The 22,434-nt window shown below is 39.3% G+C and overlaps 1 protein-coding gene across 1 annotated transcript in view; it reads right to left on the bottom strand.

Annotated features, from left to right (window-relative positions):
• The window catches only part of kif16bb (kinesin family member 16Bb), a 36,696-nt gene that overhangs the window by 9,473 nt on the left and 4,789 nt on the right, over positions 1 to 22,434 (bottom strand). The window contains exons 8-19 of the mRNA XM_030156644.1: positions 22,127 to 22,277; positions 21,649 to 21,774; positions 21,277 to 21,457; positions 21,094 to 21,148; positions 14,257 to 14,376; positions 13,341 to 13,392; positions 13,113 to 13,250; positions 11,690 to 11,772; positions 9,905 to 9,993; positions 5,454 to 5,627; positions 4,623 to 4,680; positions 1,623 to 3,746 (exon numbers count right to left, since the gene is read on the bottom strand). Of these exons, the coding sequence (XP_030012504.1) occupies positions 1,623 to 3,746; positions 4,623 to 4,680; positions 5,454 to 5,627; positions 9,905 to 9,993; positions 11,690 to 11,772; positions 13,113 to 13,250; positions 13,341 to 13,392; positions 14,257 to 14,376; positions 21,094 to 21,148; positions 21,277 to 21,457; positions 21,649 to 21,774; positions 22,127 to 22,277 (3,351 nt within the window). The remainder of the gene's footprint in view (positions 1 to 1,622; positions 3,747 to 4,622; positions 4,681 to 5,453; positions 5,628 to 9,904; positions 9,994 to 11,689; positions 11,773 to 13,112; positions 13,251 to 13,340; positions 13,393 to 14,256; positions 14,377 to 21,093; positions 21,149 to 21,276; positions 21,458 to 21,648; positions 21,775 to 22,126; positions 22,278 to 22,434) is intronic.

Here is a 22,434-nt window from a genome sequence, read left to right as displayed (position 1 = left end):
ATCTGCCTTAGAAAATTCACCAGCCCGCATTCATAAAATACTCACTTCTCAATCACTAATAAGTCAGTATTTTGTCATATTGGGTGGAGAAGACTAATGAATCCACTGTGTTTACAGACTGCCACAGTTTAAGTTCTTATCTGCAGACAGTCTCTGTAATAAACTATTCATAACCGGTAAAAGAAAAATATTTGCAATGCATTTGCCTTGATGTAATCTGAAAAAAGTGGAAATTAGCCTGTGGAAAATTAAATCCACAATTCTAATCTTTCCCTGCAGGTAGGACTACGAACGTCATTTCAATGCATTAGGTTATGATTTGTCTGCCTTTTGTGTTTTATTTTCTGGAAGGCGTTATATTCAGTGGACAGTTTGAATGCTAATTAACTGTCTTAAGCAAAGGAGAAAAACAATCCTTTCACATCCCCGAGCTTTCATCCTGGCTTCAAACCACACCACTATGAGGTGTGATACGTTTCTTCATTTGAGGCCAAATCTCCATCCCTCGTGCTGGAGCAGACAAGAGGACTGATTGCACTATATTGCCCCTGTAATTTTCCGTGCTGGAACAGGTCACTCAGTCAAGGAAAGGTGCAGACAACCTTTGCCTCTCACTCAATATGTGAATCAGCCTCATCGTTTCAATGTCCATTAACCATAATTCAAAGCATTTCTTAGAAAACGAACAAATCTTGTCCCAGAATGGACATCCTCAGCTGACATGAGGAGATCCCTGTGTAGGTAGTACCTTTATTAACTGTTACTAAAGTTCATTGCAACCTTGTATAGTAAGAGTATATTTCACATTTTGACTTTGATGATAAGAGTGGGATTCTGATTCATGAAGTAAAAAAAGTATATTTATGCAGAATCTACTACTAAAAAGAAGCAGAGATTGGGGGGCAGCATAACAAAACTAGAAATACATTCATTACTGAAAGCACTGAAATGCATCACACTAAGATTTCAGATAACCTGTTACAGTTGAGATAGTAACTTGTAAATACAAGAAATTGAGTTGTATACAACCCAGGAGGCAATAGATTTACTTTCCATTTATTGCACAAACATGTTCACATTTCTTTTTTTAAAATTGAAATTCACAACAGATATAAACACAACTTATCTACAACAAAAACAATGTTAGATTATGACGGTAAAATTCTTAAAATGATACTCACTTCCCATGGAGCAAATTAAACTTGTAGACATTAATGTATAATCTTCAACCACTTACTACTTAAAACATTCCACATTAAGCTGACAACCACCATGACAAGAATTACAATGCAGAGGTAATGAATAGAACAGAGCAAGAACAAAGAAATTCGAGTTTAAAGGTAAAATCTTCTGTTTTTAAAGCAGTCTACAGTTAACATGAATGAAACTTCTAGAAAAACAAGTCAATCCAGAAACTTCCAAACAGGTCATGACGTTCACTGTCATTTAATAGTGAACTGTCCTTTGTCTGGCTGAAGTGCAATTTTGCCATTGCTCCCTCTGAGTGAGAGTTTTCAAGCTGGGCTGTTCATTACTGGCTGTTCAGCCCTTGATCAGACGTTTGACAAGTGATTAATCAGGCAGGCGGCCTCAGTGGAGCAACTGAAAGTTAATTTCCACACTTCTGCATGTGAGGCTGAATGTGAAGTATGCACAGACGGGATAGCTGCCTCAGTCACGCTTTCGGGGTGACCTCTGGCCTTCACATTTGCCAGGATTACATCCACTGTGACAGCTCCACGCTCATCTTCATCATGCACCACTACACAGCGCACATCTGAGAGCTGATGAAGAGTTAAGTCATGAAACTGCAGACGGCTGAGCTCCACAGTGACAGAGTGTGGAGGAGGATGAAAGACGACGTCCTCCTGTACCAGACCGAGGTGGGTATCGGTCAAAAAGAGCTGCGCTAAATGCTCTGTATAGGTGTTTGTGTTACCACGTATCCCTACACCTACGTACAGAAGCAGCTGAACCTCTCCCAGGCTTATCTTTTCTTTATCCATGCTACCATGAAATAGGTAAACAAGATCAGCGAGATTCTTCTGAAAATGGCAGTACACCCTTAAACCAGCATCCAGCAGCAGGTCGGGTACATAAACCTGCCAGTCTAGAGACATTCTCATCAAGTCTCCATGGAGCAAGGGATGCTGGGAGACCCGGCTGTCTCCAGGGCAGAGGACACCGAGTATGGCCCAGCACAGCTCTTTGGTAAGCCTCTCATTGTAGGTATAAACACCCAGGATGCTCTCCTCTGTGGTCCCCATCAAGCACACACTGTGGCCTGCAAAGCCTATCTGCACCTCCTTCAGCTGGAGCAAAGGGAAGTGATGGAACAACTCCAGGCATCCACACATATTGGTCAGGGTGTAAAGACCAGTCTCCATCACAAGCAAAAGGGCAGGATGAGCTTCTGGTTGGTTATACTTAGTCACATTCAACCAGAATAGAGCTACAGTCTTCTGAGAGGTGAACACTGAGGTGGGGATTACAGACTGTAAAGAGGCAACCAGGTCCAACAGAGACAAGGTTTTTAAATCCAGTAGTGACTTGGGGTATGTTATCAATGTCTGACAGAAGATTTTGACATCCTTGGACTTCATAATTAAGGAGTTGTCGGATACTTGTTCCTTTTCTCCAGACACATAGGCTACCTCCGACTCACTTCTCTGCTGCAGCTCTGTCATCATCATCTCTGTGTGTTTTACATTAGTACCAACCACTGCCTGTGCTTGTGGTGACTCAATACTACCATTAATTGTACAGATGTCACGTTGAATAAGCGACAGAGTTGCCATGTCTTCACTCTTATGTTTTGGAGATAGGACTGGAAGATCTGTGGTGTTAGGACCAACACAACCTTGAATCATCCTGGTACCATCTGCCAGGTGAAGGTGTTGACTAATCTCCATCTGAATGTGCTGAATGAGAGGGATATCTTTCACCATGGAAAAAATGGGACCATCACTGAATAGAGAAGTAACACAGCTCCTTTTGACCAGAGAGAACACACAGCTGTCCTTAACCACAGACATGACCTTGCTTTCCTTGACGAGAGTGGCCATGTGACTGGACCAGTTGACTGAAGCAGGATGTAGTCCTTGCTCTATGACTTTCTGCAACACTACAGAAGAGCTCCGAAGTAGACGCCCTGCATCCTGGACAATCCCAGACACCGTGTTGACCAAAGAACCCAGACCGGAGCTTTGAACTGCAGCTTCTTCACTTGTTGTCACACAAACTCCCCGTATCTCTTCCTCCAAACCTCTAGATTCATCCATCCCTCCACAGATGAAGTGGTCCTTGTAGGTAGTTTCCTTAGGTGGACGGCGAACTCCCTGACTGCTGAGAGGCTTGTTGTCAAATTGAGAATGAGTGCTGGTCTGTGGGAGGACAGACGTGGAGCTAGTTCCTCCAGTGCTCTGCAGGTGGGATACGCTGCCTAATGAGCTCCCACCAGAGCCAGGTCTCCCCTTGTAGCAGTCTGCCATGACACCTTGGATCTCGTTAGCATCCCCCCCCGGCTTCATGCCACATCCATCACCTGGGCCCAGGACACCTGTCTGCTGGAGGCTGGCATCCCCTGACCAAACCTCTCCCCTATAACTTGCAACTCCAGCCCCACTCTCAGCTTTCCTCCACGGCCTCTCAGACGTGAGCTCTGGCCCTGATTTATGACATGAGTCCCTCTCCTGCTCCGGGCCATCCCTGGTGCTTACCCCACCCTGTGCAGCGCCTCCGTCCAACTCAAAAGTAGTGTGAGGGACAGGATATTTTCCATGTATGGCCTAGTTTACATTTCATGGGTGGAAGAAGGAAAAAGAAACACTAAGAAATAAAACATTCAGAGTCATTTAAGAATTCTGTTTGACATGCAGTTTAGTACAAAATAATTAAGTCATTGCTGGAAAAAAAAAACAGGCTACTTTAAAAGCAAATCCTTATTTATGTATTCAATTATATTTTGAAAATGTGAAAGTGAAGAATAACAAGGTACAAGATATGTATAAAGGGATATATCTAAAAAGTGTTCCCATTTCAATGTGCTTTCACAAAATGAGTGTCATTTTCTTTGGATCCCCAGCAGGAAAGTGTAATAGGGTTTAAATATGTGCATAATAAACAAACATAACAAGTCAAGGGAAAAGCATTTCATGCCTCATAAAAATCTGTATTGGGCCTGGCTGTAGCAGGGGGAAGTACTGACACTTGCCATGTTTTGCAAAGACAAAAGGGACCAGTACTTCAACTGCACGGTGACATGGGGTTTAGAAAAACAACTGAAGAACACTGACTTACTATTTAGACACAGGGTTTTAACTTTATCCCTTAATTCCATGTAGACGCCACCCTATGTCGTATTCATTCAATTATTCTTATTTTTCCTTAAAAAAAAAAATTCTTTATTTTATACTGTGACTTTTAGAAATGTATGTTTTTCAGCAGCTTACTTTGGGTAAAAAAAACAAAACAAAAAAAAAAAAACAAGAGATATTCAATTTCCAATCATGTAAATGAGGAAAAGAAAAACATAGGCCCAAATCTTCTAATCCAAGTAGAACTGATCATATATTACTCTGATTTAATGAATACAAGTGTTTAAAGAAAGTTAGAATGCATACCGTAGTTATGAGTTTCTCTGCTGCTTTGTCTGTGCCCATAGCTGCCATATCCATCAGGCTGAAAAGGGCATGGTAAAGATACAAGAATTAATATCTTTCAGAAAACCTGAAAAATTGCATCTTGATATTTGGTGGTGTGTACATAATACAGCTGTGTTAATATTCTTATACATGCTGTCAGGCCGTTTGTTTTCAAAAGCAAATTTAATTATTTGTTATGGTGTGACAGTGGAGACTTCAAATAGTTTGCAGGCAAAATACAAGACTGCACTAACCCAACCCTCCTTCACAAAAAACCATCCATTAGATTTGAAAAGCAAACAGCCCAAACGGCTGGATGAGATTAGAGCCACTCTACTAGCTGTGAAATTAAATAGAATCTGTGCATGTTGATTTGAGGATTTACATACAATACTCAGCACTCCAGAGGGGGGAACAGAAACCAAATATACAGCTCAGAACGATTTCTGACAGTAAACAGCGGCTTAGGCTAAGCTTTGTGTGTTACAGCAGGTTGACGAAGAGGGGAAGCTGGAGCAGTAAACCATTGACAGCATCAACAACACGGGCACAGTGCAAGTCCTCAAAAACGACCAAAGGATTTTAACAGATCCTGGGGATCAGAAGAGGATGTCCTGTACTCACTAATGTTTGTCAACTCTATGACTAAATGGAACAACGCCGATTTGGGATTTCCAGTGCAAGAAGCTGACCAAATTTGTAGATACTTTCTCCATGTCATGGACTTCAGTTTACAGAGCACTTACCATGTACACAACTACAGATCTACTGCAATCACTCTAGGAGCAGAGTTCAACTCCCAACACTTACCTACAGCCAGCCTCCTCTGTCTCTGCTCCTTTTGACTCCTCTTCTCCTCTTTGTAGATAAGAATCTCTTCTGTTTTTTTGAGCAAATCCTTTAACACCCTGGTTGTGGTTGTTCAGTCTGTCTGGGACCTGCAGCCATTCCTTTTCCTGCTGGGCGCACTTCCCTTCCATCAAACTGGTGACCACATTATACATACATACTTACACACAGACAGATGGTTGGGTAAAGTTTGCAGAGCATGATATGTCCTCTCATGTGCACCATTTAACAAAGGTTTCCTAAAGTCCAACCCAGATATCTGAAAGAAGCACCCAGAGTGTTGACTGAAATGAGCACTAGGGAGTCCACAGACCCCAGAGGTAAATCTTTGGGCATATCTCACAGGTGCTTTATTCTACAGTATCATTACACTTCTTTATGGCTCGCTCACTCAGTTTGTTCCTAATGACTTCCCATCACTTTGTTTTAATTAGTAGCTTTTAAAAATACCAATGTATTAGGGTCTAGGGGGACTCCAATCAAAATGACCCAATTCCATTGAACAGATGGAACTATTTATTGAGTTCATGTTTTCAATCAGTCCAAATTTAAAGTCCCGGTGAAAATACTACCAGAGTGCCATGTCTTTTGCAAATTTATGTGTTCCCATAAAACAAGAGAAAAAAAAGGGATCTCGAGAGCCCATCACCTCCCCAGAACACAGATCTTGAGTGCAGGATGAGTTAACATTTGTGTTTAATCATTTTCCAGGAAATGACAGTCTCTAAAATACCATTAAGAATTCCTAAAAATTACTTTTTGTCTTACTTCGGTAAATATTAGATTATACATGATATGAAGTGGGACCAAAAAATTACACAGAATCTGAAATCATGAAACCTTTAAAGAATCTCAATCCTAGGGGATAGTGTTACCATCAGTTATGTTACATTAAAACCCCACGAAGTAAAAATCAGGAGAAAATCCAACTGTCTTTGAAAATACACACTCTCCTCCAGGTCCAAATCAAAATACAGACAATTTCATGCTGTTTTACACCATTATGGAAAAAAAAGAAAAAAATCTTCTCCATTGACCCACAGAGAAGGATAGTATTTGCATTTTATTAAACCTGTCCCTGACTGAATCCATTACATTTTCTACAGGCTCTGAAAAATGGTAGGATTCTTATTGCCCTGCCCCCCTCCCCTGAAGGTAAGGCAAAGGGTATCGTTTTTTGTTCAGTTTGTTTGTTTGTTTGTTGACACTAGCAGCAGAACTATTGGTTGAATTCCTACCAAATTGGGTTTATAGATTGCCAGTGACCGAGAATAGATCTGATTACGTTTTGGGGAAAGCAGGTCAAAGATAAAAATTTTTCATGAATTTTTAAAATCTTTTTTCCCCCATTTACTCATAATGGGCAAACTTTCACATCTGTAGCAGCAAAACTCTTGGCCAAATCCATACCAAATTGGGTTTATAGATAGCCAGTGACCGAGAACAGATGTCATTACATTTTCAGAAAAGCTGGTCCAAGGTCAAATTTTTTAAACCCCCCCCCCCCCCATTTCCTTTTAATGGGCAAAATCTCAAATGTCTATAAAAACATCAATTTTGTTTCAATTTACTTCAAACTTAGCACATATATGGATCCAATTGATATGCTGACATCAGCATATGCATAGACATGACGACATCAGCTGGATCGATGCCAAAATAAGCTAATATGTGCGAGGGGTGGGGTTTGTTGTGCCTGGCACCACTTGTTTCATCTTGCATTACATGAATAACAATGTGCTGAATGCTAATTATGGAATTTTTGCCAAATGATGTGAAAAAAAAAAAACACTGCAATTTTTAGCATTTAACTACTATTAGATAAGAAATGTTTTGCTAGGATGGCGGTTTAAATCTGTTATATTTGTATACATTAGTTGGATAAGGGTTAAATAAAGTGACACAAAAAAAAAGAAAAACAGAGCTAGAGGGTAGGTGAGATAGCTCTCCAGTCCTACAGTTGTTGGCAGAACTGTTGAGGAGCTCCTAGGAAATGCAAGCACCTAATAACAGCCTGTCGGTGGTCAGAGAGGGTCCTCAGAGGGATGTCAGATAAGAGACTCTCAGAACTAAGGTGGTCACGAAATGCTGTCTGGGTCTGAGTCCACACTAACTGGGCCTAAAAGAGCTATATTCCAACTCGGCCTCAACATATAGTTCGTGTTACACAGTCCATTTAATAAAAACTGAACCGGACACAGTGGGTCACCTTTTACTGATCACAAGGCAGCAACGGGTCTTGTAGACTGTTGTGTTTCACACACAATACAATCATCTGACCCTTCCTGCCCATCTTAGATGATTCCAACAACTCAAAGATTGGTACTTCTTTGTTTTCTAACAATATCCATACAAACAGAAATTCAGTGACATCCGTTCTGAAAAAACAGTAACCTTCAGACCTGATCAAACGTAATTGCTCCAAACCAATAAAAAAATAAATTATTTCAGATTTAACACAAGTGCAAAGTACAGACATTAGATTTCAAGGACTTTTACAAATGCATCTAAGAAATGTAAAATATGACTGTATTAAGTGCCTTTCTTTCAAGCCTGTAATTCTTAAGGTTATTGTGGTCCATTATTGCTTTTATATTGAAAACCTTGAGGCAAGGTCAGGTGAGAAAATTCACATTAATCCATCACTGAAAATACTCAAATATTATATACTCATAACAGACAAAAATCTTGAATCCAAATTTTTGTGATCTCACAGTGCTATAAGAGTAGGTCATATTTTCCTGCTGCCCCCCCCTATCAGAAACTCAAAAAATATGTTGTAATATAGCATCCCTTCAAGTAACTGAAGGTCAGATTGGTGATACTTTATGCAACTCCCAAATTCAACAGTTATGCACAGCTAATGTCTGAATTTAAACTAAACACTCAGTAAGGACAACATTTTCTATTTTAACTTCACCCGTTGTGTAAATGACTGCATTTCAGATACAGAATGAAGCTGTTTAACTACCCACTACAGTACCAGCCCAGTAGTAATCGTCTATACTACAGGCACACACTGACCTTTTTTCATCCAAACTAAGCTGTGTCAGACCAACAGATCAGGAGTAAGGTTCCAGAAAAGGAATGAATCACCTGAATGGAAGAGCTGCTTTTGGGGATACTGCACACTGAGGGAAATTACATGTCTACAGATGCTGTAAAACATCAGCATTATCAGATCATGAGAGACCAGGAGTGTGTCTGAAATTGCTCACTACTTCACAGAGTAGTAAATAAGTAGAAAGGGAATTCAATTTAGGGAACTCATTCAAGGAAAACAGACACTGACAAATCAATGATCTATCAAACAGTTGTAAGGCAGTGCAGGACAAAGATCTCACATTAAAGTGAGCTTCTAAAAAAAAAAAGAAGAACAAAATTAGAGACTGATCTTGTAATTATGAGAAAAGATTTCATCACTACCATGTCTGAGAGAAAGTAATTGTCATATTACAGGGAGCCTATTGAAAAGGAAAAAATACAGATTTTTCCATAAAATAATAATAATTAAAAAAAGGACAAAAATCCAATATTTTCCAGCCTAGTCTACAATTCAGCCATTGAAAAAGACATTTTTCCAATTTATGAACTACACATTAAGGTGCAATTTTTCTTCTGACAAATGAATGAGTCATGTTTGTCAGGCTATCTATAAAAACACTCTCAAATGGGAAAAATAGATTTCAAGAAAGTACAGTAACAATTATGCAGTTTTCACATTTCACTTGTGCCCATTGTAAGAGCATAAAATTGTCAGTGTCACATGTGAAATGTTAACAGCCTGATTTTTGTTGTGGCAATTAGGACAAATTCACTTCACTATCATTTACATTTACAATAAAACAAATATTTAGTACCACACACCTTCCTAAAATCGTTTCCATGTGGTGCTCATGGACACCATTCCCTCACTAGCAAAACCTGAACATATTTTGATTATTATTTGAATAAGCTAACTATGTTTTTAAAATCTAAATGCATTGCTTAGTTTGGTGAAAACTGTAATATTTAGAGAATATTACAACAATTGAGAGTGTGGATTATATCCTCCACTACTGCCTCTGAAACTAAACACATGCTCTTTAGCTCTGAGCTCCATTTTCTTGGGAGATGATCTGAAGTGCACTGCAGTAATTTCAGAGGAGGGTGCTACAGTACTGCCTCAACTAGAGGCCGGCTTACGACACAACCTTGTCTATATGACACACACCTGCTGTGATTTGCACCAGTTTACCATGTAAGCACTTCAGTATGGCTTTTTGCATGCTCCCACCACCATTTGCAGAAACGCTGCTATGATTTATGGTTTCAATTTGGTCTGCGTGCCTGATGAATGCTTCTCAACAAGAAGGCATACTGTGGAAATTTAGGTGCATGAGCGCCATTACATGAGTCTGCACAAGTCTCACCCTGGATACTGCAGCATCACCTTGGATAGATTCTCAGCAGATTTGGACATGTCAGTCAAAGACAAGCTGATGGCAGAAAGCAGCCCACTCTGCAGACAACAAAATGAGACAGCACCGTGAAATGAAAATCTGTCTGGTGTGTAAGACATGAGTGACAGCTGCCTATAGCAGATATGCAATTACATAGTAGTTTAATTATAGTATGTCACAAGTATTTATGACACTTTCTTCATAGAAGGTAGGAAATTGAATAGCTTTGACAACTTTTTGTCCAAACAATATAAAACACCAGAAAAGTGACAATAAGCAGCATTAAAATTCACGCATTTCACAATGACAGGTTATTATAGAGCCATATACTCTTTACAATTACTCAGCATGTTCACATTTTCACTCTAAATGTTATACAATTTCCCAGTGCTAAAAGCAGTTGCGCACACATTGTGCCAGCACATTTTCAGACTGGCCGAATGTGAAACTCTTGAGACCATCTCATTTAGAATCAATGTTAAAAATGAATGAGAAAGACTCCTTGTTGAACCACACTGGAGTCTAAATGTCTGCATTTTACTTGGTAGTAATAGGGTGCACTTTTCAATAATGCAGAAAGCTGAAAACTGCAAAAACCCGAACAAGCGTGTCTATAAAAATGTTAGATGAATTCACTTTACAACATAAAAGTGTCTTAAAGCTCATATGAAAAATACTTGAAGGGACCAAATTAGAATTACTGGCCCTAAAAAACAAAACAAAAAAATTATTTATTTAGTCATATTCTTGTATACATTAATTCTTAGTCTTAAATTTTTTTTAATATATGTATACACGCACAAAACCACCTCTTTTCTCATTTGATACAAGTGTGAATTTTAATGCAATAGTCCTCATTTTATGACATCAATTCCTGTTTTCAGAGGGCAGTTATGTTCACTTCAAGGCAAAAGCCACCGTAATTAATTAAATGTAATTTAAATATACAATGCCTATAAAAAAGTAATTGGAATTATTTAGTTGATGTTCTGTGCTCTCCAGAGACTGCTCCAGAGAAGCAGGTGGCATGTTGCTGCCACCACCTGGTTTTATGGTATACAAGGATAGTTTCTGATGAGATGTGTTGTTTGCCTTATGTTAAAACCTATACTTGAGCTTTATGAGCATAATACTACATTTATTATGACAATCATGTTGTGAGAAAACTGATTTACAGTTGTATTAAATATATTGTAATTCTTTTATTACTAAGCTAACTTACAAACAGTAGGGTGCAGTTGCATAATACAACTTTTAAAGAAAAAAAATGAAAGACAGTGAAAGCCAAGAGGGAGCTGTTGCAAATTTACAAAAAAGCAGTAGTTATGAGAAATAAAGCACCTGGCTTCTTTTCAGCAGAGACATTTTCTGAAGTTGAAAATGATTCAAGAGACTGTTCATGATGAGCAGGTCTGCTGTTTTTTGTAAGCCAGCTAATTAAAATAAAGATTAGAATTTCTTACTGAACATGGAAAAACAATCAGCGGTGGATGGAAAGTAGGCAGGTGTTCTTATTTTGATCAGAATGGGTCTACTTGGGTCATACTGGTGATGCTGTTGCGGAGTTTCTGATGTGGAATGAAGTGTGAATGAGTGTTCAGCGTGAGTAATGTTCGCTAAAGGTAGCAGGCATTACAGATGGTAGTTATGGAAACAAAGTGCACAATGCTGACTTGCTTTTACAAAATTAGCACTAAGAGAAAATGCAGTTCAGGCAACATCTTCTAAAAGAAGTCGTTGGTTTGTTGTTTGTACCTGCTGTTTCTTTCTGAGTTGGGCAGCCTGAGCTGGGTGGTTAAAGCGAAACATAATGCCTTTTCCTAGCTGTAATATGGCACCTGGAAAGAACCAGAGATAACCTTAGTTATAATAAAAGTTTTAACCGTTAAGTGAATGACTCACATTTCTGATGCAAAGAACATAAGCACAGAGTTACACACTACACCGTGAGGAAGACTGACAGAAGGAAAATGTAATGTGTTTCAAAAGAGATGCAAATGACAGAAATAGTGCTAACAGTCTGCCAGGAACCCTTTAGAGGTGTAAGACTGCATCCATCATACATAAAAAGCAGAGGAGACTTTGACTAAAGGATTTTCCTGTCAATGTGGGATTTCAGTGTGAAATCTCTGCACTGAACTTGAGGGGAACTTGACAAATGGTACAAAAGTTCTACTAAATTTTCTTCTGCTGAGGTAAAGTGAATGAATTGCCATGAAGAACACAATCCCCAAAGTGATTGGCAGTGACCTAAACCACAAGGATGATTTACCACAGAAAATGGCCAAGGGAAACTTGAGAAGTCTTGTAAAGCTATAGAATTGAAGTGATATTAGGGTTTATATATCAGGCTCACGCTCATATGGCCACATCCAAAGATTTTCTCTTGGTCTCCTTTCCATTCTGCTCCTCCTCTCTCAGCACAGCAAATACTAATCTTGCTCCTACTAATGACTTCTGACGAGTGACAAAGCATCTGAGAGGGCAGCCTGTGATAGATTCCAGCTGCTGCTGGACTGAAAATTACTATCATTTGTTCAAGAAAATAGCTTCAGATGCAGCCATTTCTGAAGGGGATATTGGATAAATTGAAATGGTTATAAAAGCAACTAGCATGGCCAGGCCCTGCGCTGCCTGGTTCTATGTGCAGTTTTTATCTCTCGATGGCAAAGCAGTGCAGATGACGAGGCAGTAAGCGGTGAAAATTCCCAGCCCCAGCAAGCAGGGTCTGCTCAGGAGCTGGGAGTTTTAGCTCAGCTTGGCTCCGTCCTTTGAAAGGTTAATGCTCTGGCCCACTTCAAACCTGTCGGCCCTATCAACTCCATCTGCCAATTAAATGGAGGGCCCGGGGCTTTGTCTGGGGCTTTGTCCAGGGCCTCTCGCCCTTCAAAATGTTTAGTAAGAGAAATGGCATCGGCCCTGTGGAGAGCTGTGTTCACAATCCACTCAAGCCCCAAGTGCACTGCTATGGGGAATCCACAGAAATAAAGTGGATTTCATTTGTACATGTGATGCAGTGATCTCATACCACTAATTCAAAGTGTGTTATTGCCTCCCATGGGCTAAATAATTGTGAATCTGATACACACGTCTTTATTAATACAGACTTGTCCTGTTTTTTCCCCCTCAGATGCTCATCAAGAATATCAGAAGTGTATTAGCTCAGCAGAATTCTTACCCTGAGTCAGCGGGCAGGGATCACTTGCAGCAGAGCCATTGACTAAACACAGTGCACCGTCCAGAGGGATCAGAGTCACAGTCCCACCTTGGTTCTCAAGCACACAATGTTTGCCGAGGAGCCCAGGTCCATGAAGTACTATCCAATTAAATATTTAAGGACAAAGAAATAATAGATTAGGTAAATAAAACAGCAGCTGAGACATTTATTGCTGCACCCCTCACTTACCAATATCCTCAGTGCATAATGCTTCATTACTTCCAATTGTGGTTCGACCCTCCTATAAATAAAATTACAAGTTCATGACATAATTAATTTAATAATTGGGACAAAAAAAATCTTGACGATAAGGCATAATGACTGAGAAATTAAAGCAATACATGAATTATGACCTCCGCCAAGGTGATAACTTAAACCTCATTGGTTAGTCAGCACAATAGTGCATTGATTTTCACGTATCTTGGGGCAAGGACAAGTCCACATCCACAAAAAGGGGTAGAGGACTTTTAACTCTAACACTCAAGAGCTCCAGACTAACTTATAACAGTATTAATGACATTTTTCCCAGTCAAACATTTTCCTCTATATCAGGGGTTGTCTTCCAACATAAAACAGCATTGTCTAATTTTTCCTAAAAACACTTTCGAGGTTTTTAAGTTTACATGGACCAGTGTAGACACAGCAAACAAAGTTTAAGAGGTGACCTCACACCACAGTTCACACATGCCCACAGTTTGTGTGTGTGTGGTACATGTCTGCTCCACTTCACTGACATGCAACAGGCTCTGCATCTGTGGTGCACAATATTATTTGGTCCACAATGGTTTAAAGTCTGCCTGAAAGTATGGTTTGGTTGAGGGTTTGATGTCACTTTTGCATTCTCACGTGTATGGAGATATGTTGCCGGATGAAGGTCATGTATTAAAAAGTTGTGGGTTTTCTTTAGAGTTTAATAGAGTTATTTGGAAAAGTAAATGTATTAGTGCAGATTAATAAAATAACCAGAGGCTCCAAAACATGAGGAAGAGGAAAAGTAGGTCATAATTTGTGGTTTGTTTGTGGTTTCGTAATATTGTTGAACTAATATTAGAATGGACAATCAGACTTGGCTGAGGTTCACGTTCTGAGAGAATGTTTCTATTACTTTCAAATAATAAAGGATGATGCCAGTGCTCAACAGGTCTTCATCGATGCCTATCAGATGAGGCAGCTGACAGTCCAGGACCACTCCACTCCCCTCCTTCCTCAGAGCCACTGTCTCCTCCTATGGGACATGAGTATAAACAGTGAAAATTTTTTTCCCCAATAGCCTGTAGCTGGAATAGCACACAACATAAAATAAAAATGCTGATAGACATTTAATAGCAACCAGCAGAAAACAGAATTCTTTATGACTGCTCTTCCTTGCCTGAAGGCCAAGCAGAATAGCAGCGTTCCAACCATGTGTCGCCATGAAGCAGCAGAGTGGCTAACGGCAAGAGAGACACCATAAATCATTCAGATTATCATGGCGAGAGTCAAACTGTACATTGTGTTCAGAGAGCGAAACAGACGCAGTGCCACCGCCCACACAGGTGGGTTGTATACCATGGTCCATTGCTTTTATTGATACATAGCTATCAACACTGTATGTTGCTATTTAAAAACTCCCAAGCTTGTAAAGTATGTCAAGTTTAGATAACAGCAACAAACTTCAGACAGGTCCCTGTTTATAATGTGCCTGAAAGTTTAGTGCAGAAGGTCAAGCTGACATGTTTTTCGGTGCCTTAGAGGGTCATACAGTTAGCAACATTAAGCAAAATGTCATCGCTTATCCCTTAATGATGCAATAATAGTTGAGGAGCATGAGTACTTTGGGTTTAATGCAAACAAATACAATGTCTTGTGGGAGAGTAATTGAAAATGCTTCAATTAAATAGTTTTGTAGTGATCCATTTCACCCCATCCTAAAGTTCAAAGGGAGAAAAACACTTTAGTGTCCATATTTCACACAAAGACTATTGATTAACACTGCACTGTGTTGACATGCAGCATTATTATGGTTGCATCCCAACTCAAGACGGAAGGAAATTCACAACATGAGAAAATCCATTCCGCTTGTCCAGAAATCCCTGCTAAAATATGCATTTAATCATGTTATAGCTTCCTCAGTATAGAAATGCAATAAAAAGGAGAAATTGATTTAATCCATTAAAAGGAATTTCTAGAGCACAGGACAGCTGCACTTAAACCTCTGATCTGCTCCTTACTCCGCTTCACTGCCTCCAACAATTGTTGTCGAGGAAAGTAAAAGCACGAGTCATACTACCTTAAAGGGTACAAGTCTGTCAAAGGGCGATATTCATTTAACTTGGCATGAAAAGTCATTTTGTATTATTCAATATTTTCAACTTGACAATGAGGCACGAGTTCAGCTTTAGAAAAATCACGAAAGGCTGCAGACAGAATGAGCAGCTTGTGCCCACTATTTAACAAAAATGGAGGTACTTTGCCTTAGATAATTTGCTGGACTGAAATGCCGCACTGAATTAAGCCATAAAGAAAACTTAACTCTGGAGGCAAGTTTTTTTAAGACCCATAACCTTTTCCTCCTAGGGTAATAGCTGTGGTTCAATAACCTGGAGTCTACCCAAGTATGAGTGGCCCTATCAATAGTATTCCTCTGTTAAGCTGGTGGACTAATGCCTCACATTGCCTTGGATTATTATAAGTACCGCCCCAAGAGGCAGAGCAGAAAATCTCACATATTAAGGATTCAGAGGCAACCCTCTGCATAAACTGCCTCTTCTCTTTTAACCCTCCTCCATCCTCTCTTTTGTATAGATTGGACTGAAGGCAGAGACGTGTCCACACCACAACCACCTCACTCATTGGCAGTTGTGAGATGGGAAAAATCCTTTTTTCTAATGAAGAAGGAGAGGCATCGACCCCAGCCCCTGTACTTAATTAAAAGGGATCCTTCACAGACTTCATTAGGGGTGAGAAGCAGCTTGGCAGATTAATGCACTGTGTCACTTTCCTCAGACACCAGGAACAGATGAGATCCTTTTACTTTCTCCCCACATCTGCACACACCAAGAGAAACTTGTTCTTTAACACACCCAGGCGGTCAGTATGTGCACTTCAAGGGCAGAAATGTAAAAGTCAGCTTTCAGATTGAGGCAGCTGGTGAACATACTGTAATTAACTGTGGCCCAAACCAGCAGCCAGGCATGGGCAGCATTCAAGCTTTCATTAAAAGCCATCATCTGCAGTTGGGCAGAATTTTAATGTATTTTTCTTAACGCTTTGACAGTTCAGGTTCCTGATTTGGTTAATATGGATTTCAAAACACTACCATACAAGGCTGACCAGTCATTATTTCTTGACTGCCCATCCGCCTAGTCAAGCTGAGCAGCTTGCCCAAAAGATGAGACAAGCACGTTCTGAATTTAGAAAAAAAAAAAAAAAAACCCAGAGCATTGACTACAACAGTTACAATAAAAAGATAATGTCCTTGAAAGGGCAGCATCTTTACTGAGTTAAAATGGAAAATGCATGCAAAAGACAGACAGTTACTTGGGCAGTTGGCACAAAGTCTGGTTTCAAATGTGTCATTATTTTTCAGGATGCTAATCTGTTTTTATTAACTTCACCTCCCCCTTATATTGTTATTTACAATGTCTGTGTCCTGCATAGAAGATAAGGTGGTGGCCATCTGTCAAATTTTGTGCCACCTGAGCTCTTGACAAAATTCTGGTGGGGTCTAAATGAAAATAAACTTCTTATCATTTGTAACTGCAATTGCTGCACAATGCCAATGTGGTGGCATTGTAATTTTATTTTAAAATCAGATAGAAGCATTACTTTGTAGATGAAATTACATTCTCTTGCAGGATGACAAAGAGTTACCAGACACTGATCTATTTTTCCTCAAAATCTCCAACAACTGACATGGAGAAAAAAAAAAAAAATCCTTTGTGGTCAAAAGATGAATGAACTTTGATAGTTATTTGATAAAGCAACAGTACATACAGATAATAGACTGTTAAAATGATAACTGTCTTCTTTGGTCATAATTATTAAAGCTCCTAAAATGGATTTTGCATGATCAGGATGCAATAACCACCACCTCATTTTGAAGGAGGAAAAACCTGCATTTGTAACTAATTTACTATATGAATATCATTCATTGTCTCAAAGCACAAGTACAGATTAGATTGTTGCTTTACTGCTGTGCAAATTCAATCATTTGACTGAAGCAATGTGGATGTATTCCTTGTTGAACACCACGCAAAATTTTAAGTACATATGGACAAATACATATACACACACAAAGACAATTTTGCTCAATTCAGACAGAAGCTGGGGAGGTGAAGGAGAAGCTGAGGGGTGGAGTGATGTGTATGAAGCAGAACAGGCTGGATGAGTGAACGCAGCCTCAGTTATAAAGAAAAATAATTAGGGAGGGACAGACAGAAGTCGTAAACAACTGGTTGAAAAAGGGGATTATGACCAGCTTTAACTTCCATGGCTGCCTCAACAACTAAACAGGGTTTTTTGTTTGTTTGTTTGGTTCTCTTTTTTTTTTTTTCTTTAAATCTGTACTGTGTTGAACACAAGGTGCCCAACATCCACAGGTTCACAAGACATCCCACATCCTTCCAGGTATGAAAAATCACAAATTCCTGTACAGTTTTTACACCCAAGCTAAATCTGCAACAAAATAGGCTTCCTTCCTAAAGCGCACAAATCATGCATTTCCTAAACAGCTCCCAAAAAGAAACCCCATTCACTACACTCATGTATGCATGAGTTTCAAACATGGCTTAAAAACAGATTTTCATCGAATGAAAAGATTCCTCTGAGCAAGCTGAACTCACATGCAACCATCAAAAGCAAGCTGTTGATAAGAATACGCAAAAGGTTCATGCAGAGCCTTAATGACAAATTACGATGTATAGCTGCTGACAGTATGAAGTACAATGACTTCAAACAGACCAGGACATGGAGTCTCTGAGGCTTAAGTTATGTCTTTATGCTGATTGTGGCATCTTTGGAAAATAACAAGAACTAAGGATCAAAGAAACATTGTGGTTCATTTTATCTTTAAATGGAGGTACCTCCCCCCAGTTTCTTACAAGGGGACCTGAAAGGGTGGCTAGGGGAGTAGAATGCAACTCTGCTCATGCTGTCGAAGTTATAGAGAACAATATTTCACTTTACTATCCTGCCTTTTTGTTCTCTCAATCCGTTGTCGTCTCTGTCTGGTAAGAGGCTGCTCTGGAATACATCTCATATTAATTACTTTCTCTTTCCCACATGCCCTGTAACCAATCTGGGAAGCTGACGATGAATAACTTTGCATTCTAAATCTGCTTTGAATACAGAATTCAAAATTCTGTTTACACCGCTCTTGGTCAACTTGTCTCCTTACAGCCTGAGCAGAAACTTCATCCACCTCTCAGCAATGGTATTAACAACATTAAACACACAAAATATACGACACTTTACTCCTAATTTACAAGCTATGTGCAATAAGAACGTGCACTACACACAGAACCATACACAGTAGCTGGATACTATCCAAACAATTCCATTTAAACAGTGCATGTTAAAGGGCATTTGTAATAAAAAAAAAAAAAAGAAAATGTTACTGGGCTTTTGTTTGTCTTGTATGTGTGCAGAATTTTAAGCTGGCCAACTTCAAAAGGGAGCTGGATGAGTTTCCCTTTACAGAAGAGACAAAGACACCACCTCTAATGTCTGTGCAGCATTCCATGCAGGAATCCCACTTATCATTTTTCACCCAGACAGAATGCAAATGCACAGGAAGACAAATGTCAAATCCATAAAGCCATTCATCAAACACTTACAGATTTGGCAACACAACTGAGCCTGCTGGACACCGGCACAGTGGCCTTATCGCCTAGGTGTCACATTACATCACACATCTCAACAGGTATTCACACACGGATGGGCACAGTCCTAAATAAGGCATATTTTCCAGGACAACCCATCAACATGACTGACGTTGCCCTGAACATAAAGCCATAACCACTTGAAAACAATTTTATAGTGATGTAATTTTAATTAATATGCTGGACAGTCAGAAATGAAAGTGCCGTATGTCAATAATCAAGACCTCCTAATTAGGAGCAGTGACAGCTGTTAATGAGTTCCAATACTCTGTCATGAATAAAGGGCTGTCAAAACACTAAATGTCACTCACTTACCACTATACAGAATAGAATGTTAATCACCCAACATGCTTAGCTAAAGCTGACATTCAAAGGCAAGATATTTAATCTTTAAATTGTATCTTCTTTACCATATAGCTTGACAACTGCAACACAGAAAAATTATACTTTAGCATGGGGCCGCTGATAGCTGCTCCAAACCTACTTTAAAACAACTACTCTGAAAGGCCAGATGTTCAATGCAAAAATCATTATAAAACAACTTCTTGAGATAATATACTTCTAGTATGTATAATGGACTAGAAACAACTTCATACTTTTCATAGCTGGCATGCTTCACAGTTCAATGCATAATGCAACAGGCTACTTGGCTGAGTACAATGATTCCCCAGCAGATGACATTTGGTGTTATTTGGGAGGTTGGGCACAAATTCAACAGAGGAAAAGGGTTTGCCAACCAAGTGTAAACTCTGGGCTGGCAAACATGATTTTTCCCCAGCCAATATGGGGTTTGCTAGGATGTTGCCACCCAGTTCCAGCCTCAGAGAAACCATATTGGGTTAAAAGAGAAGGCATATCTGTTCTGTTAGCAAGACACCCCCCCCCCCCCCCCCCACACACACACACACACACACACACACACACACACACACACCTCCCCAACTGCACACACTCACTCACTCACTCACACTCAGGATCATTACAACTCAGCTTTTAGACACTATTGTAATATAAATACATGGAAAATTTAATTTAAATGCCAGCTTGCACCACATTACCCTGTGCAATGTATGAGGTGACTGTGTTTTCAAGCCTTGCAGTGACACCCGCTGGTAGGATGTCTCTACTACAAGTGACAATGTGTTGTAAGAATATCAGAACATTGTCGGAAACTAAATTTAGGAATGTGCAAAACAATATACAGATATGATAAAATCATCACACATTTGTTACAAGATATAGCAGTGTATGCTGGCTGTGAAAATTAAACCCAAACCAAATACTTGTGGCACAGAAAGCCAAAGTAGGTAACAACACATTAAGACATCAACAAAATATTGTTAATCTAAAAACTGCACACCAATAAGCACAAATGTGAAGAACCATTTTTCATTCATTTTTAGAAATAACTATCCCTTTTCTGCAGATGTAAAGAAAGGGTTTTTTGTACATCTTTATTAAACTAAAGACAACAGACTGGATCATTGGAACAAAATGTGTCATCCAGAATTTCTCTCCAATAAATGTCTTGCCATTTCTAACTTATGTCCAATATCAAACATGATTTAAAAAACAGCTAATCTGGATCAAACTAATCAGTGTTAAATAGAGTCCAGAATATTCACACAAAGCCTAACCACAACAGACCAATACACAAAGCTACTATTGTCTTTAGTGCCATAAAAGTATTTGGATGAGGCCTGAAGTTTGGGACACATAGAAAACCATCTGTGCCTTTAGTCATATGTGTATGGAACAAAGGAATGGCTTAATTTTACAATTAATAGACTAAAACAAAGTTGGGGATCCACAGATTGTGATTAATCTTTTAATGTTAGAAAATCACAGAAAACAGCGCCAGTATAGAAGCTCCGGCATAAGCGATAACATTAACGATGGCTATGTTCCATTTAGTTTTCCCAAGTGGCCATTCTAGTTAACCAGTATGCACAATTCCAAAGCCTGAACTGATAAAAATGGGGTGCATTCATTTTAACAATTGCCCAAAATTACCAGATCTATTATTTAAAGAGGAAAGCATGGAAATATCTGTGCTCTCCATTTGGCAGGGGATGACTTACCTTCGCCTGATTCTCATGCAGCTCCTCTTTTACCTTCACAGGGCTAGACAGCTTCCTTTGGGAGACCTGCAGCAGAAGTAAAAAGACAGCATAATCTGAAATGCAATGTTTTGGAGGAAAGAGCCTGTCAAGACATGTTTTGTAGTATCCTTGATGGCATATTATGCATGCTTGACAAAATGCAACACCTGACTGGCTTCCTCTAGTAGCCTTTGGAGCCTGGCAACCTCTGCCTGTAGCCCTCTGATCGTCTTTACAGTGCTGTCTTCATTCACGGTGGGAGTGTTAACTATGTTTCTAGTTCGGCTGGCATATTGCAGAGTGCTCAGGGTCTCACCATAGTTAACATCGGCAGGAGAAACGGCTGGAATTAGAGGTCAATAAGGAGGATTGCACTCAAGTCAAGGAACAGCAGTGAGATAAAACATGAAAAACAAAAAGGATTATGTAGTTAACTTTATCTTTATTTAAAACTTCAAGAACAGACAAGAATAAAGGAGCCACAACTTTCTGAAATATCTTTGTGTCAACAGAGTTAAGATTTGCTGTACATACTTGCTATCATAGTTGTCTTGGAGTTCCCACCCAAGCTGTCCTTTAGCAGCCATGTGAGCACAGAGTCCCTGTATGGAATGAACATCTGCTTCTTCTTTTTTGTTGTCTCTATATTTTGAAAGAGGACTTTAAAAAGAAAAGATTACAAACTTAATAAGAGCCTCAAATTTCTTAAACCCTACTGAAAATAGTTAAATTGTCGTTTGTTTTTTCGCAAAAGTGGTCAGGATCTTTTCGGGTGATAAAATATTTAATGAAACCAAAGATCAAATTCCTCAATCTTTAATAAGAGCATTTGACTGCTGTAAAAAAAGGTCATCTAGGAAATCAATCCAAATATTTTAGATTAATTCTTAAACAAAATTTCTGTCTTTGCACAGAAGACAATCATTATTTCTCATGCATTATTGAAATTTCAGTTTCATAATGGATGAGGATGTTGCATCATACTGTCAGTCACGCTGTAACCTCCATTTACCCAGAGTCGAGATCACACAGCCCAGGGCAACCAGGGATTTGTTAATGTTGGCACCTTCTTTCAACCTGGCGCCAGTGGTGTGTGTGGTATCAGCTCTCTCACTGCCTGCCAGGTCTACAAGGTGGATCTTACTCAGCGTCTCACATGGCAGCTGGTGGCATTAAAAAAAAAAAAAAAAATTATATATAATATCTATCCATCTCTCTATCCATCCATCCATCCCTTTCAGAGAAATCCTCATTTAGTTCAAAAGAAGCAACATCACAGAGGAATACTTAGACATCACGACAAAAGTGTTACTTAAAATG

Source organism: Sphaeramia orbicularis, chromosome 15 (genome assembly GCF_902148855.1).
Source record: "Sphaeramia orbicularis chromosome 15, fSphaOr1.1, whole genome shotgun sequence".
NCBI classification, from domain to species: Eukaryota; Metazoa; Chordata; class Actinopteri; order Kurtiformes; family Apogonidae; genus Sphaeramia; species Sphaeramia orbicularis.
The sequence above is the reverse complement of the archived record's forward strand: the minus strand, read 5'-3'. Positions and strand labels throughout refer to the sequence as shown.